This window comes from Perca flavescens, chromosome 14 (genome assembly GCF_004354835.1).
Source record: "Perca flavescens isolate YP-PL-M2 chromosome 14, PFLA_1.0, whole genome shotgun sequence".
Classification (NCBI taxonomy): domain Eukaryota; kingdom Metazoa; phylum Chordata; class Actinopteri; order Perciformes; family Percidae; genus Perca; species Perca flavescens.
Window position 1 is genome coordinate 34,181,809 of NC_041344.1, and position 17,776 is coordinate 34,199,584.

Sequence of the window (17,776 nt, forward strand, 5' to 3'; positions counted from 1 at the left end):
GACAATTGTCCTAGCCTCGTGAGACCTTCCTGATCTCGCGAGCTCCAGTTCTCCTCTCCCAGATCAGTCTGGCATCTTGAGGCAGAGAAAATTTGGAGCCGTTAGCCAAACGACCGGGCCAATCAGCGTTGGTTTTGAGGAGGGTTAGGTGGTGATAGACAGATGGTTTATCCAATCAGCTAACCAGTATTTTCAGACAGCGGTAGCCCTAATTCTGTTAGCCGCATGCTAATGTTTTTTTTTCTCTTGGATCCTTCTTTTGGAATATGGTCCGGGAACCTGAAATGGTTCCTTTTATTCCTAAATTCTCATTACGCAAATGGCAAATCTCCTTTACCGACATGTTGCTTGCATGCTGAGCTAACGAGCTATGCTTTGCCTGCAGCAGCAGGGGCGGGCTTGTGGTTGTATTTTCATACGCTTCGTGGATCTGATTGGTTGATTTGGCCCGTCTATCACCAACATAGGTGATAGACAGATGGTTCATCCAATCAGCTAACCAGTATTTCTGCCCCTTCCCAAAAGTTCTCCAACGGAAAGTTCCCAGATGGATATGCCGAGCAAATGCGAAGCAATCCATCTGGCGGAGTCAGGTTACAATTGTCCAGCTTGTATTTACCTTCACAAAAGTGCTTGTTTTGCCACAGACAGACTCAGATTAATATTCTAAGTGTCTGACAACATTATGGAAAGGATCCCTTAGAGGTAGAGCTTTAACACCTCTTTAAGACCTTTCTGTTTAACCAGAAACAGCTCTGAGGTCGCTAGTACTAAACCCACCAGATTCCATTTAAAAAAGCAATACTTTTAGCGTGTATAGAGCCAACAAATGTAAATCGGTAAATTATGTGTTAATTTCAACCAAAACTAAAGTTCTGATGGTTGGAAAAGTGGATAGACGACCCAAAATGGCTTTTGTTTCTGTCGACTTTGAATGAAGTGTATTTTATGATGCTAAAATTACTGCTTATTTTCATAGTGGGTGTGTTTAGCAAACGCAATTTCGCAGATGTTTTTATGTTTAAAAAAAGGATCTTACTCTTTAACAGAAAGGTCCATCTCCTTAGAAACCCTTTCCATAACGTTGTCAGACACAGAGGGCTAGATTTATCAAGCTGTTTGCGCCTGTTTCCAGGCGCTATTTGGTTGCAAAGACGGACGTAACCGATGCGGGCTATTTACTAACAGGGACACCGCACACCGCAGATTGTCCCCCACGTGAGCGAGAAGAGACAAGTTGCGCTTTCAATATGCGTTCGTGGGAGGGTTGTGGCGAAAGTGGGAGTTCCACCCAAAAAGGTAGGAGCATAAGCGCGAAGTGCGCCTAATTATATATTCCGTGGTATTTACAAAGACTGTCAGTAAGAGCGCGTCTCTATTCTGAGAGGGAAATTCTCCGCCTCTTAAAAGCAGGTCTAAACCAGCCGCAATCGAGTTTCCTCGTAGACCTTTATGCCGCTGGTGAAATGGCAACAGTAATTTGAGCAAGACAAAAACATAGGCAAAGCTGAAAATGTTTTTAACAGAAGAATCACACTTTGTCAGTGAACACAACATCATTTAGCGTTACAGATCAAGCAGCCATGCAATATTAGAGTTACTGGAAGAAATCAAAGATGACATTGAATCTCCCACTCAGCGTTCACATCCCATTCCAGCAGTTGTTAAACTCCTCGCTACATTACAAATATTGGCATCAGGATCATTTCAAATAGTCATAGCATCAGCAGTGGGAATATCGCAGTCTGAACTCAGCCATATCATAGCACAAGTACCGCTTCGCTACAGCGCAATTTACGGTATAGTGGGCGGAGAAAGACGCTGATTGCCTGATGGGTGTCAGGGTTGATAAATACTACGCAAAATGTGGAAGCATAGCGTGCACTATTACCGAACTCGCATAAACAGATGCAGCGCAAACTGTGCTAGTGTTAGTAAATCTAGCCCTTAGAATATTAATCTGAGTCTGTCCTTGTTTCTCCGTTGCCGACTGCAGCGATCTTGCTTAATACTGGACCAATGTCAAAGATTGTTGTTCTCATCAGTCACTTTGACACAGAAACAGGAAAATAGGGTCCAGGTTGAAAAAATGTTAGTTACCCTTTTCCCCCTGGTGCTGATAAAATTTGAGAGGAGACACTGATGCGAAATATATTGTAATACTGTGGTTAAGATGAAAACGTATTATTAAATAGCTGAAGTTGAGTGTGGTCACTATAATTACACAATCATTACACATTACACAATGTTTTTGAGTTTTTAATTATCAGTACATATTTTGGTATGAATTAATTATTAGTTATTAATCCATGCCATAAGACCGAATGACACTTGATGACGTTTATGACTTGTTTATAATGTTCATGACATGTCACGTCACTCTTACGTAGATACCTTCAAGTAAAGTGTAACCAAACATTTAAATTGATTGTGTTCAGGTTGAAAAAAAACGGTAGTTACCCTTTAAGGGAACTATTGCACTGACAACTGTGATACATGTATGAAAGGGTTGAATGGTCATCACTGACATCTAGACAGGATTATCATACCTGTGTTTTAAATTAAAAACTTGGTATTCAAAAATGCTGAGATATTTAACATCCTGAGTTCAAACTGAACCATCACGACACCAGATCACGGGATTGGTTAGCTTTAAAAGTCCATCATAGCAATGTTAAAATGGTTCTGTCATTGCTACGGAATAAACAACACAGTGAAAAAAATGTATTTCACTTCAGGGATCAATAAAATATGTCTTTTATATCTAAAGTGCCAGGAGGAAAAGTCAAGAGCTTTCAAGTGTACCACTCAGGAGTAAATCAAGACGTTGGCAAATATACAAGAGAGAAGACACTTTTACAGTAGAGGGGATCTACATGGTTTTAATTTAATTTAATTCCTAGGTATGAATTTACACTTTTGTCAGTAGCAAGTCTATCATTTGGTAACCAGGTTCTACCAAACACACACAATGTGGGGTAAGGAGTGTGTGCCCCCACTGCGGATAGAATAAGCTGGATAACGTAGACAGACAGTACAACTGACATTGATCCAACCAGCAGACATTAAAGGAGAATTCCGGCCAATTTTTACGTTAATAGTTTTAGAGTGCCTTTGTGCCTCTTAACAGACACAAAATGCAATGAATATGTCTGTGCCACAAGAACAGGGCCCTTACGTGTCAACAAGATGCGTTTTCAACTCAGACATTGTTTAAATTCACCTACCCTGGTCCCTGTCTCGATCCTGCCAGTAGCTAGCTTGCCCTGCTAGCTGATAGCCGTTAGCTGCTAGCTGCCGTTTGGTGAGTGTATTCCGACAGGCTTCTGTGATAATCATCCCAAAAACAATCCACGGAGCGGTGGTGGTGTGGCTATGTCCTCCAGAGGACAGGTCATGTCATGTCTTGAAGTGTATTCCCCCCTAAAAAAAAAAACAATAGTGCGGTAGTAGCTGTTAGCTGCTAGCTGCCCTCCGGTGAGTGTGTACAGCCAGATAGCTGTTAGCCGTTAGCTGCTAGCTGCCGTCCCGAGAGTGTATTCAGCCAGGCATCTGTGCTAATCATCCCAATAAAAATCCACGGAGCGCCCGGTGGGTTGGTGGATATCCTGCATAGGACAGATCATGCCTTTGCAGCGAAAGGTTTAGATTATTTCCCCCCTCAAAATAGGTAATTGAGCACTGTAGTGGTTATGACCATATCAGTGACTATGTAACTACATGGAAACGGGATAAACGATGTCTGTGGCTTGCACAGTAATAGCGTTACTGAAGCCTAGCTGTTGCATCGCGCGGTCTCCTGGGAATTCAGTTGTAGCAGAAAAAGGTAAACAGTAATTTGCAGATTGGAGCGTAGTGTGTGTGAAGAGTGAAAAGCGGAGTTGTTTATAACGGAAGAAGCTTGGAGTATGAAGAATATAGCAGATATGCAACACACGGAAGAGCCTTTTGCGTTTGATGGTCATCCTTATTTATTCGAACCAGAGTATACAGACGAAGAACTAGCCTCAAGAGTTGGAAAGAACGAGACTGACAGACAGAGGGGAAACAGGCAGATGAACTTGCTGCTCCAAGCACAAGCTAAAGGTAGCCTTCAGTAACTGGGGGACATAGCCACACCACCGGGCGCTCCGTGGATTTTTATTGGGATGATTATCACAGATGCCTGGCTGAATACACTCACCGGACGGCAGCAAGCAGCTAACGGCTAACAGCTATCTGGCTGTACACACTCACCGGAGGGCAGCTAGCAGCTAACAGCTACTACAGCACTATTGTTTTTTTTAGGGGGGAATACACTTCAAGACGTGACATGACCTGTCCTCTGGAGGACATAGCCACACCACCACCGCTCCGTGGATTGTTTTTGGGATGATTATCACAGAAGCCTGTCTTAATACACTCACCAAACGGCAGCTAGCAGCTAACGGCTATCAGCTAGCAGGGCAAGCTAGCTACTGGCAGGATCGAGACAGGGACCAGGGTAGGTGAATTTAAACAATGTCTGAGTTGAAAACGCATCTTGTTGACACGTAAGGGCCCTGTTCATGTGGCACAGACATATTAATTGCATATTGTGTCTGTTAAGAGGCACAAAGGCACTCTAAAACTTGCCCCGAGCACTGCCGTTTTAGCTCAGGGGACGCTTGTAGTACGTAGCTGCAGCTTCTCCGTGTTACCTGCACTGATTTGGGTCGGGGTTTTTTCTATCGAAAGTACTCGCGTAGCTATAGCGATCAAGATTAACGTAAAAATTGGCCGGAATTCTCCTTTAAGAGAGAACACATGCCTGCAAAAACATTGTAATCTATCAGAGTTTCTTGAATATTTATAAGGTGGTATACTCGGTAAGAGAGCTCAGTATGAATATTCATGAGGGAAACCCCACTGCTTGTGAGGAAACATTTACAAGAAGGTAAAAGATGCAATCTGCCAATCAGGGCAGCCACACATAGGCACACCATCTGGAGTAATGGCTGTGCTGACATTTCTCGTTCACTTATACTCAGGGCGCAGTGTTGTATGCTCACCGAACCCAGAAATATGACATGGCTCCAGGCCTGTATGAAGCAGGAGCTGTAAATAAAAGCAGATGCCCCGACCAGAGGAACTCATTCTTCCAGATAGCCCTTCAAATCAAATGGCACATCAGAGGAAAAATGATTCTTAGTGGAACTGGTAACAACGCTATCAGCACTGAGCTTAACCCTGACATGTGATGCACAAATGGGATTAAACTTTGTCTGTGCCACTGCTACGGATTAAAACCTTGTCTGCTTAAAGTTTCCCCGAATTTACTTTCATGAAATGCTTAGAAAGCAATCTGGGATTCTGACACTATTGAGACAGTTTTAAAGGGGTGATAGAATGATTATATAGGGTATTTCACACTGTTCCTTAAAGGTCCCATATGGTGACACTTAAACTTATATTTGTACCGTTTATATGTGTCTATTAAACATTAATTTAATAGTGTTACCCCAAAAAAAGAGTTGGGTTGATTTTCCCAAACTTTTCTGAGAGCCCTTTTTCTCCCCTCCCACACACGCTTGGATTCCCTGCTGGATGGAATGTTCAGTCCACAACTAAAGAGCAGAACACTCTGATTGGCTAAGCACAGATAAACATAGAACACTCTGATTGGCTAAGCACAGATAAACATAGAACACTCTGATTGGCTAAGCACAGATAAACATAGAATGCGGCCTGGAATCAGAATCCTACTATCCGCTTGTTAAGTCGTGACGTAACCACACTCCAATAATACTGTTTCCGGGTCCAAACGCCGGGTCCGCTCTAACGGCTCTAACGCTTTTGCCCGACTATGCCGCAGTGCTGTGTCCCGTGTTGTTTAAATAGATCGGAGTTTAAAAAAACTAGTGACATTCAACTGTCTTTTTACCGCTTTCCATGTGACGAGAAAGAGAAGAGGAAATGGCTGCAGTTGATAAGGTAAGTTACAAATATTAAACAAATGAAGAAACTTTGTTCTGTGCCGCCTAGTTAAGATGAAACTAGCTAGCTACGGCTAGTTAGCTAACGTTAGCTTTGGCAACAGTCTACAAACAAGCCAAGCATGAAGATGTGCGACGTAGCAAGAAAAAACATTAGACCAGTTTGATATTATGATAATCTGCTAACGTTTCTCATTTCAATAATAATTGAGCATTGTTAGAGGGAGTCTGACATAAGATCAGAATCCTGGTTAATGGCCAGGTATGTTTACATATTTGATTCTGATCTTACATTGCTCAGTGTACATACACAGAACAAGCCTGGCCAAATCCAATCTTGAAGAAGCTGTGTGTGTCTTAGTATGCTTGGTTTCAGGTTATGGAACAAACAATTCCCCTTTTAGTAAATTAGTGTTATATTATGTAATACAGTATTATTAGGTATTATCAAAATTTCACCTGTAGTAGGTCAGTCTGGTCACTAGGAAGGTACTACAACCTTTTGAACATGAAAAAGAACTTTAATCAAATATGTTTATGAAACAATTACTGTAATTGTAACGTACAGTAAAGGAGGTATTGTCAGAATTTCACCAGTAGTAAGTCAGTCAGGTCAATAGGAACATGCTACAACCTTTGAATAATAATAAAAAAAATCCCTTTGGTGAATTAATGTAATTTGATTCTAAAAGTAATATTTATTAATTTATTAATAATTATATATTATTTTTTTTACAGACGTGAAAATACAGAACAACATCCCTCCACAGCCAAGAATCAAACATCGCTGCCAGACTGCTTCCAGCCCTTCCCTAACTGTAGGATCGCCCTCGACTGCACAGAGGTTGCCGCCTCTAACACAGAGAGGCTTGATGCACAGTGCCATTTGTACAGCCAGTACAAAGGATTTAACCACACTTAAGGCTTTAATTGGTGTTGCGCCTAATGGAGTTATTACCTTTGCCAGTGACCTGTACGGTGGGAGTGCCTCAGACAAGGCGATAACAGCTGACTGTGGACTTCTCCAACATTTACATCCCGGTGATATGGTTATGGCAGACAAGGGCTTCACAATTCGTGACATTTTGCCAGAAGGAGTTTCCCTGAACATCCCGTCTTTCCTTGTCAATGGACAGTTTACGAGGAAGAAGTGAACAATAACCGATTCATTTTGAAAAGCTAGGATACATGTGGAGCGTGCAATTCAGCGACTGAAAGCGTTTCACATTTTGGACCACATTCCATACCAGTTTAAACTAAATGTAAACAAGATAGTTAAAGTGTGTGTGTGTCTTACAAATTTACAAACACCCATTCTCCGTGAAATTGTATGAGTTAACTGTGTTTGTACATGCATGAATTTCTGTATATTTGCTTGCATATTTGATTACACACTACATGTACTTACTATAGAGTTAAAAAGACTAAATGTAAATAGGGTTAGGGTAGAATAAGGGTTTGGTTGAGGGTTAGTTTTACAAGTTTTGTATAGCATGAAGGGCTTAAAACTATAATAATAAATATATGTAATATTTGTGATGTATAATATAAATGTGATATAATAATAAATATGTATAATAAATAAAATACCTGGCTTGTGTGAAATGTCAAAGTTTCATTTATTTTCTTAAAACTGTGAGAGTTGTAAGGTAGGAAAATCTTTATAAAATATAGGGTACACAGCATTTTATCTTATCTTGAAGTAAGTAAAGCACTACAAACATTCAACATTTATCTTAAATTACTTTAAAGCAGTTCAAGGTTGTAAAAAAAAAAAAAAGGTTATGCACACAAAAAATAGGCTACAGCTGATTAAATGCAAGAAGCCACAACAAAAGTATTTACAGAAAACAAGGGGAGACACTGGTGAATACATTTAACTAATATCACGTTTCCCAGTTATTTACTTCCATAAAAGCTTTAGTGGGTAGATTTGTTTTCTTTTCTTAAAACTGTGAGAGAATGTAAGGTAGGAAACAATCTTTATAAAATATTTCCAGAGTGTCAATGTTCACAGCCCATGTAGGATCTTTGAGCACTGGCAGAATGACAAGGTCAAGAGGTGTCCACACAAGCAGGTGACAGCTGTTGGCTCCGGTCAGGTGCAGGTTTCCCTGGATCTGATGCCAGTAGTTGTGACTTTGTTTTAGTGTCAGGGAACCAACCACTTCATCGAACTCCATGAAAAAGTCCCTACTCTCCGCTGCCTGCAGGATAGTCTTGGTTCTGGCTGACCACGGACACTTGACTTCAATCACGCAGTTTCCAAACACCGTGCCATCAGGAGATCCACCAAGCAGGCCACTATCAGACAGGAACAGTCCCCTCTCTTGTATAACAACACCAGTGCGCTCAGTGTATTCCTGCTTTGCCCTTGGCTCATGCAGGATTCCCCAATCACATGCCTTGGGGGTAGGGGACAAATACCACTGAGTCTTAATAAGTGTATTCTTAGACACAGATGCCTTCATTTTAAATATTCACTTATTAACTACAGCTTACTTTAGATCCTTCTTTGAGGTTGTACTGGCCAAGCAGGGTTTTGAATAAGGAAGGCGGGTAAGACTTCCGCTTGACTGCTGCCAAGACCAAACCAAAGTTACTTGCTGTTATCCTTTTCTTGCGATATGTAAACCTGTTAAAAGAAACCAACGATTAGAGAGACCAATTTTGCTCAACAATTGGAATTACAGTTTCATGTACAAACAATCTGACATTCTCCAGCACACTTCTACATTTTGAGCAAATTTACAGCCTTTAGCAGACAATTTGGAACTGATCCGCAGCCATTCCACAGTTGGTGAAAATCCGGGGTTAGAGTAAATGACAGCAGAATGTCATCAGGGCTAACTTAGTTATGCTTTTGTTGTCTGTTTGCATGCGTTTAAGGTTCAGCGTGTTAGACTCTCTGAACCACCAGAGTATACTTTATATTAATAAGCTTTCTTACCATAATGAGTTCTTAGCCTGGCCAACAGTTGCTTCCTCAATCTGCTGCTTCTCCTGATCATTGACAGCAAGCATTGACAGCACATATAGAGCCTTGTCCTCAGCTTGACAAAACCTGGGCTGGTCACCAGCCCATCAAACATCTTGATTGGGAGAGTCTAGATATAAAGTTAGGCACAAGTTGTGAAGTCAGTGAGGTGTCCACATACTTAGCCACATAGTGTATACAAAATACATTTGAAATGAAAGCAATGGTTTACATACATACATACATACATACATACATACATACATACATGTGTGTAGTTTACCAAATTTATTATGAGCCTAAATTATGTATTGTTATTTTTTTAACTATATTACACAGTTTGAAACCTACCCCTGGTTCAAATTTTGAAAAATTAAACATATAACATTGTACAAAACAAAATGATTATGTGTTGGATGACAAAACCCTAGCTGAATTGTCATTGATTTAATGTAAGTGTAATTGTGATGTTTCTGCTAATTCTAATGGAACATTAAAGTACAAACGTAAAAAATCTTACCTGAGGTGTCTCTGGACTCAAAATCCACCCCATCCCTGTAAAACGCCCAAGCTGTAACAAGGATGCCTGAGCCCATTCTTTGTCCTCCTGGGTGACAGGTCTTTTGATGCCAGCTGAAATAATGGTATACAAATGGTTATAATGATAAAATGAGTAATGTATTTATCTCAATTTAATAGCATTTTATTATAATCATCATTTATTCATAGCACACAATCTAAGCTTTTAAAAAAAAAAAAAAAAGGAAAAAAAAAATCTCAGTGTACATCTCAGCCTCACTGTCTTGCAACTATATTTCAATATGGTGATATGATCATGATTTTTCAGCTGCAATACAACACACCGCGAGTGTATGTTAACTTAAATACGATTAATCTCATTAGCAATAGCTTTAAACCACATTACGTAGTTAAAAAAATAATTCAAACCACGCAACATCAACAAACCTATTACAAACCTCGTGTTGTGGATGGTGTTATCTCTGACACTCTCTTGGTTGCAATGTCGTCCCCTTCGGAGCGTTGGCCTTCTTCACACACATTCCACGTCGGTGCGGGACACATTTTTCTCAACCCAAATCAACAAAGCTGCCATATGATGGCACTTGTCTCTGCCGATTGGGCACTCGCATGTGCTGTACCTGACTGCCTGGCCCTCAACGTGCACCTGTATTGAAAACAATTTAACCCTCACCCTAACACTTCTAAAACACATTGCTGTCAGCGCTGTTACCATAACAATACTTCTGTAGCTAGCCCGGGGCTATCAGATCATACTACTACATTGACTAGCCTAAAAGTTCCCTAAAACCTGACTGTCACATATTTACTTTTTAATCCTCGTTTAGTTACATCCACAGTTATAGCAGTCCTGTACATTTTTTTCTTTTGAAATACCTCATCCAGAACATGGAATATCACCTTACGTCAACTAGCTAGCTAGCTTACAGCTAACTCACCTCAACCTCGTAAACCTTCTTTTTCATTGATGCCTGGACTCTACCCTTAATTATGCCACCTGAATGATGCGCTACACTAACCACTCTGTTTGAGTTAAAGGAGTTTAAACCCTTTTTGACCGCCAAGGGTACCTCACTAAAGAAGGACGTGATCGTAAATAAATTTACAGGTTCCGCCATTGTTATTGATCTGGACGTGCTGAGCGCTTGGACCCGGAAGAGGCTAAACGTCACGCGTGACGTCAGACTTAACAACCGGATAAACATGGCTGCAGGATCTGCAAGACCTCCCCAGTTAGAGCCTGAATACTCAAGTTCAGAGGATTCAGGCAAAGAGGACCAATTCATTTCTTTTAGAAGAGGTCAACAGGACGTTTCAGAGTGGTAAGTTGATTGTGTTTTTATTTTAGTATGTAAGGCTTTAGACAAATTCAGCTAACGTTAGACAAGTGTGTCTTGAGTGATGTGGCTATTCGGGTCTAAGGCTAACGTTATATGGTGGCTGTGTATTTTGGCCTCTTTTGGGTTTTAAACCTTTGAAAGTCACAGAAACCACTTAGAGTGAATGATGTGTTTTCATGTTATTATTATCATACAGTCGCTGTTACCTGACACACGCCCACCTACTCTTATCCCCGGCTCTCTGTGCACCGGCGGCAGCGGTGTCAGCAGCATGAAGGTCCCCTGGGACCGCCGGTAGACCATATAGTACGACCTTATTTGTAGTTTCATAAAATGAATTTACGAATATGAAAGAAATTACTACAGATATTAATGTTCTTAACTTGGTCTTCGCAATGTTGTTCATATGTAATGTTCAAACATAATGTTCATATACATTCTCCAGTCAGTACTAAATATTTGAAAACACCCAGATCAAGTATTAAAGTGATTTTTTGTTTACAAATGCATTCAAATTGTTTTCATTGAATTAAACCAATTGACATACTTTTCCTGTTTCATGCTCCAGTTGATGTTTCATGTTACTACAGGTGCACATGTGGACATTGTGAGTGGATGCCGCCCGAGGTTGAATGCCTGTTTTACAACACCAAGACGTGTGAGGGCCACAGCAGAGAAGCAATTGGCAACAGAAGCATATAAATGTTCAATTCAATTTTATTTAAAGAGACCCAACAATTACCCCAAGAGCAAGCATTTGGTGTGACAGTGGCGAGGAGAAACTTCCTTTTTAACAGGCAGAAACCTGGGACAGAACCTACTGTTCAGTAGTGATATGAACTGTAGTAGAAATAGTCTGATAATAACAGTTGCAAGAACCTGAGCTCTGACTGGCTCAGCGCTGAGATCCTCTGGAATGGTGATCTTCTGCAGCTCTTCAGTAAAAGGTGCTGGGTCAGGGACAACACATAGCCTGTGGAATGAAAGAATTATGTTTTAATTTATTTATTAACATGTAATGTTTAATAGCAATTTACTAAATGTATGTGTGACCCGGTGTGTTGTACGAGACAGACAAATATTAGCCCCCGTTTTAATATTTGAACTGATTAGAACCCAAGGACTCAAAACATAAATAAACTATTTTATTACTTCTCTGTATCTCTGTCTGGTCACAGGCTCATTTGAGTACATGTGTTTGAATGGGTGAGGTTGTTCCTGCTGAGCTCAGCATGTCAGCAGAGGGCGCTCTAGGCTTTACAATACACTGGGCATCAGTAGCTAATGCTGACAGTAGAAGTCATCGCCAGTACGTGATGAACGAGTTTAAGTGTGTACGCTACAGAGAGCGATCCTGACCTGAACTGTATCTGTATTTTTACAGAAATAAATGTTTAATGTAAAATAATTTTAACATATGAATTAATTATTTTGCAGAGAGAAACTTTCATCAACAAGAAAGGAAGAGATAATAATAGAAATATGACTAATAAAAACAATAGCAATACGACGCAAGATTTGGCATTAACGAGGTAACTTCAGGTTCAACCCAGGGTTTAGTGTATCACGACGGTGGATCACTTGTTATGAAAGATATAGATTTTCAGCGGAGGTAATTACGTACAGGGCTATTTGTCGGCTTCTTGAGCCATGTGTTGCGGTTTGAATTATGTTGTTATATAATTTATTTGCTCTCACGATATCTTACCACTGTTGGGGTTGCAACTAAAATAATAGTTTATAGCAGTTTATGGAAAGCACAGTGTAATTATGGTCAGATCTTGGTCCTGACTGAGTGATATTAATAAGCGTTGTGATTTGCGTGTTTACAGCATCTGCTTTTTTTTGTCAGCTGTCTTCCTGTTTTAGGAAGCAGTGACTGTATTGTGTTTTGCCTGTAAAATAGTGTCTGTGTTCTTCATATTTATGTAGAATTATAGTTTGCTCTTCTGATGTAAAATATGCGGCTCTGGTAGATGTTTGTGATTGTACCTGCTCTACATGAAGTGCCCTGAGACAACTTCTGTTATGATTTGATCAATAAAATAAAATTGAATTAATGTTGCATGTTGTTGTAATAATTTACTTACAGAATGGTGGCTCAATTTTCCTTCCTTTAAGGCTTTATCCCCCTTTCTTCGCTTTAGGGAAGGCCAGTTTAAAGGCAGGATCTCCCAGAGCACTTGTTGACTGTGGCCGGTTGGCATTCTCATTGAAGTGGGATGCTGAGAGATAGAGTCTGCAACAACAACAATGCAAATTATGTAATGGGTGTGTATTTTATTACTCCAATACATTGTACAAAGAAAGAGAAGTCTACACACTGTGCTAAGCTACCTGAGGAAATGGCACAGATCAAAACTCATTTTCGTAGTTTTTTAAATAATAGATAGGTCAGATAGTATGTAGACTGTGGCTCATTTGAAATAGCAGTAATAACAAACATGATACATAAATACATATCATGTAGTGCGTAGGACAATATATCGGTATACACTCTCTAAGTTCAATGTTATATGTCTGCCCACATTATGTACTGTCTGATAAGGTTCCCATATTAGTTTCCTCTGTTTTTCTTCTCCTCTTTCAACTGCAATGGGAATATACTGTAAGGTCCATAGATATATAATTTGGGAATAACTATTACCAGTAATCATTCAAATGATTACGGTACTTTTGACTTATCAGCTTATAAATACAAATGTAAATAAAATACAACAACGGGTAAACTAACATTTACAAAAATTCAATTTCACAAACCTCTGCTTCTGACGCGAGTCTTAGGAGTGTCCTTTGATAGTTGGGTTCCAACAGATCTTTTAGGAAGGGGGTCAGTCTGGCAGCCAATACTCCGGGAGGTATTGGCCTGGGAAACAGGTCTAATGGCTCCCTAAGAATACATTCACATATGTTAGGAAATATATATATATATATATATGATGAGGTAGCGTCCTCTATCTACTATAACATAAATGACAAATAAAGGCACTTGGATGAGGCAAATAACACTAAACAGTGGCAGTGCAAACAGTGCAGTATAAGAAGGTATTTAACAAGTTAGATGCAATACAGATATATGTGAATATAATAAACAATAGGTAACTACCTAGGTTAATCACATGTAGAGCTTATAACATATATTGCAAAGACAGAAGGGAGAGAGAAAGAAAAATCAAAAGGGTTGGCAAGCAGGGGACGCATTGCACAGAATCGGTCATGTATATCAATAAGGTAATAATTTATTTATATCGTTTATAACATAGTATTAGTGTACTTTCTTGCCAGATTCCCTCACCAAGAAAATACTGTATATCAGACGCTGCAAATGGCTAGCCGTGGCGCGTCCTGTCTCATAGCAGGGTGGAGCAAAAAACTTGAACCCGGCGAGAGCACCAACAATATCTCTAGTTTCCTCCTGCCCCTTGATTAACAAACAAACTATAATAGTAGACGACATCACTGTTGTTTGCTATAGCAAATGTTACTATACAGTTAACTTAGCTACAGCACTAACGTTAGTTAGTTCAGTAGCAAACTAGGTTATATAGTTATAATGTGCACAGTCTCCCCCCCCACACACACACACACAGGGATAAACCGTATGTTAGCTAGTGGTGCCACAGCCAGCTAGCTAACCAGCCAGCTAACCAACCATTAGGAAAAACGAAATTATCAACTCTGTTAGTAATCTACGTTATGAAATAGTTTTCTACTCACCGTTTCAATGCTTGGGAGAGGGTCCTGAATAGTGGGAATGGATCCTTTCATCAACAGTAGTTTTGATACGACATCATATAGCCCCTGATTCAGTAGAACTGCGGTGAGAAATGTGCAGTTCAGTAGCTAGCTAGCTACATACAGTAGCTACATACAGTAGCTAGCTAGCTGAAAAGCCTGACTCGGCAGGCAAGTCTCCAAAAATAAAATCCATCCACCTGTCAGCGACATCTTTTTCTTTTGGAAGGCAGTGCAGTGATGTATTTCATACTCCCACCATGGAATGATGCATTTCTCATGGCCGGTTTTCTGGGAAGACATGACTCCCGCATCTTCACGGATTCTTCTCAGCAGCACGAAGCCAACGTTAGAAAAGGGGGCGGGTCTAAGTCGATTTTGGAACACGACACCCATTGGTTACCCGGTTTCTACGTAGCAAATACATCAAATTCTAACTGGCCCGTTTAGCTGGGAGGCGGTCTAGTTCTGTGGGGGGTGGACAAATGGCGGCAGTGAGCGATTTCACATTTTCACAGCTTTTACTTTACACCCCCGAGCCTATATGACACACAGAATCCCATAAAAACCCATTTTCACCATATGGGACCTTTAAGGTCTCCTAATAGGGTATTTAACATTGGTTGGGCAAAAAATTGCCCGAATACTATTTTATTAGGCCCTTAACTACCCTGTGAATATGGCTCTATTTGGAACAAGAGCTTTTCTTCCAAATATGGTATGCTCATGAATATTCAGAATGAGCTGCGCGCTGATTGGTTTGAGCAAACTACATAGAAACACATGGGAGACTCGACAGCAGGTCTCATATTTCAGACACTGCAAAGTTATACATTGTTTGTCGGGCTATTTCGTTATTAAATTCACTTCTGAGACTTTTTTAAGCGAGAAATCAACTATATAAAGCTCAAATATAAAAGTTATTAATAAATAATAAAAATAAATAAATAAATATGGGCTGTTTTACGAAAATTGATGGCTAATTGCAAATTTGGTAAGACTGTGTGTCAGAGTTCAGCGGCCGGTGCTGCCTGTGTTGCTGCCTCGCCGCCCGGCCTGCCTTCCTTCACAGACCCCGGCCTGCTGTGAGGTAGATAGAGCTCCGTCACGTCTGGCAGCCCACAGCACTCCATACCCACACAAAGTCACAGTTTTTTGGGCTAATGGACTACCTAACGCCACTGCCCTGACAGAGCTCCAGGGCCTGCAACTCCCCTCTTCCTGCTAAATGCTCGGTGTGTGTGAGTGAGTGTGTGAGGCAGCACCGGCTGCTGAACTCCTTGAGATCTGCGCAACCTATTCAGAAGACTAAGCTGACCTCAGATCAGTTGTGTAGCCTATGCAAATGTTGGGGCGTGACAATAGAGACTAGAGCCAAATGAGGAGGAGCCGCCGAGTTGACATCAACTAGGCGGCTTGTTGAGATTTGCCCGTTTTCAGAGGCAGTTTCAAATTGTGAGATTTGCAGAGGAAAGAGGTGTCATTGGGATTTTGAGGTTCTACGTATGTCCTAGTTACCCACTAAACCGTCATTATTCAACTATGACAAGGTAAAATCGGTTTTGCATTCTATCACCCCTTTAAGTAACCTTATCTACATTATCACATTGCCACGCATTGCGCAAGACCTTCTGTGTCAAAGATGCAAAACAGACTGGTCTGCACGGACTATTTAAGTATTTAATGTCAAGGGTTTAAATGGATTTAAAGTTGTCTAAATTGTCTGACTGTAGACATCTCATTTCATTGGTTGCAAAAACGGTGTAGTTTTTGATTATCTTGCGTTGAACTTACTGGATGAATTGAAAAACTTTTAAAGTAAATAAGAAGTGGATCAAAAACATGACTAATACAAAATGGTAATTCACCTAATAAAATCACTTTTTTTGCGACTACAAAAATTATTGTAGAATTGGTTTATAATTTCTGCTGAAAGGATGGTGGTCTAAATATTTTTGGATAGCAGGGGAGGTTCTTATAAAAAAGATTTTAAGATAATTTTTTGGCCATTTTAGGCCTTTATTTTTATAGGACAGATGGAGACATGAAAGGGGAATGACATGCGGCCACTGCGTCGAGAAGTAAACCTCTATGTATGTGCGCGTGCTCTACCAGGTGAGCTACCCATGTGCCCAGGTTCTTTTAACTTTTATTGCAAACCTAAAACAGGCTAAAATTTAAATTGGAATTGATTGCAGGATCTTTCCACCCATGCTTCTTGCACGCGTCCGTAGAAAGGGACAATAGCTTTTTGCAGTTGACGAAACTCAATCTGTTTTGTAAAGTGCCCTTCTGCCATCTAGTGGCTCTTTATTTTGTTTTTCTATTTAACAGTTTATCCTGATTGACTGAGGAAATAAGTTATTGTAATTACATTTTAAATAAATGTTTAAATTAAAAGACTTGATATAAAACAAATATTCAAATAGATTCAAATTAATGTATAGAGTTCCGAATGTTTCGATATATACACCATTTTGTTACAACTATGCCTTTACTCCAGCATTACTGGACAATACATTCACTACATGGTATACGAATTTGAAAGTATATTTGAGAAGCTCGCATAAGGAGGCTAACCTATCTTACCTTAACAAGGTAAAGGAGAACGCCAAGGCCCCTTTCCCCGAAACAGAAGCTAACAGGGCATGGATGTATGGGTAGAGGGCATGGATGTATGGGTAGAGGGCATGGATGTATGGGTAGAGGGCATGGATGTATGGGTACAGGGCATGGATGTATGGGTAGAGGGCATGGATGTATGGATACAGGGCATGGATGTATGGGTAGAGGGCATGGATGTATGGGTACAGAGAATGGATGTATGGATACAGGGCATGGATGTATGGGTAGAGGGCATGGATGTATGGATACAGGGCATGGATGTATGGGTACAGGGCATGGATGTATGGGTAGAGGGCATGGATGTATGGGTACAGAGAATGGATGTATGGATACAGGGCATGGATGTATGGGTAGAGGGCATGGATGTATGGATACAGGGCATGGATGTATGGATACAGGGCATGGATGTATGGGTACAGGGCATGGATGTATGGGTACAGGGCATGGATGTATGGGTAGAGGGCATGGATGTATGGGTCCATGGCATAGATGTATGGGTACAGAGAATGGATGTATGGATACAGGGCATGGGTGTATGGGTACAGGGCATAGATGTATGGGTACAGAGAATGGATGTATGGATACAGGGCATGGGTGTATGGGTA

At 40.5% G+C, this 17,776-nt stretch overlaps 2 protein-coding genes across 2 annotated transcripts in view; both read right to left on the reverse strand.

Annotated features, from left to right (window-relative positions):
* thsd7aa (thrombospondin, type I, domain containing 7Aa) overlaps positions 1-17,776 on the reverse strand; it is a 258,145-nt gene that overhangs the window by 21,523 nt on the left and 218,846 nt on the right. The gene's annotated exons all lie outside the window — the stretch shown is intronic.
* LOC114567857 (uncharacterized) lies at positions 7,754-9,963 on the reverse strand. The gene is made up of 5 exons (XM_028597032.1): positions 9,909-9,963; positions 9,452-9,564; positions 8,905-9,061; positions 8,457-8,589; positions 7,754-8,359 (listed from the first exon to the last, which is right to left on the reverse strand). Exons 3-5 carry the CDS (start codon positions 8,976-8,978, stop codon positions 7,901-7,903), a joined length of 666 nt encoding a protein of 221 aa, XP_028452833.1. The 5' UTR covers positions 8,979-9,061; positions 9,452-9,564; positions 9,909-9,963; the 3' UTR covers positions 7,754-7,900.

Coding starts and splice junctions, on each gene's coding strand:
- LOC114567857 (XM_028597032.1), bottom strand. CDS start 8,978: ATGCTTGCTGTCAATGATCAGGAGAAGCAGCAGATTGAGGAAGCAACT. Junction 8,590..8,904: donor CAGGCTAAGAACTCATTATG/GTAAGAAAGCTT, acceptor TTCTTTTAACAG/GTTTACATATCGCAAGAAAA. Junction 8,360..8,456: donor ACCTCAAAGAAGGATCTAAA/GTAAGCTGTAGT, acceptor CCTACCCCCAAG/GCATGTGATTGGGGAATCCT.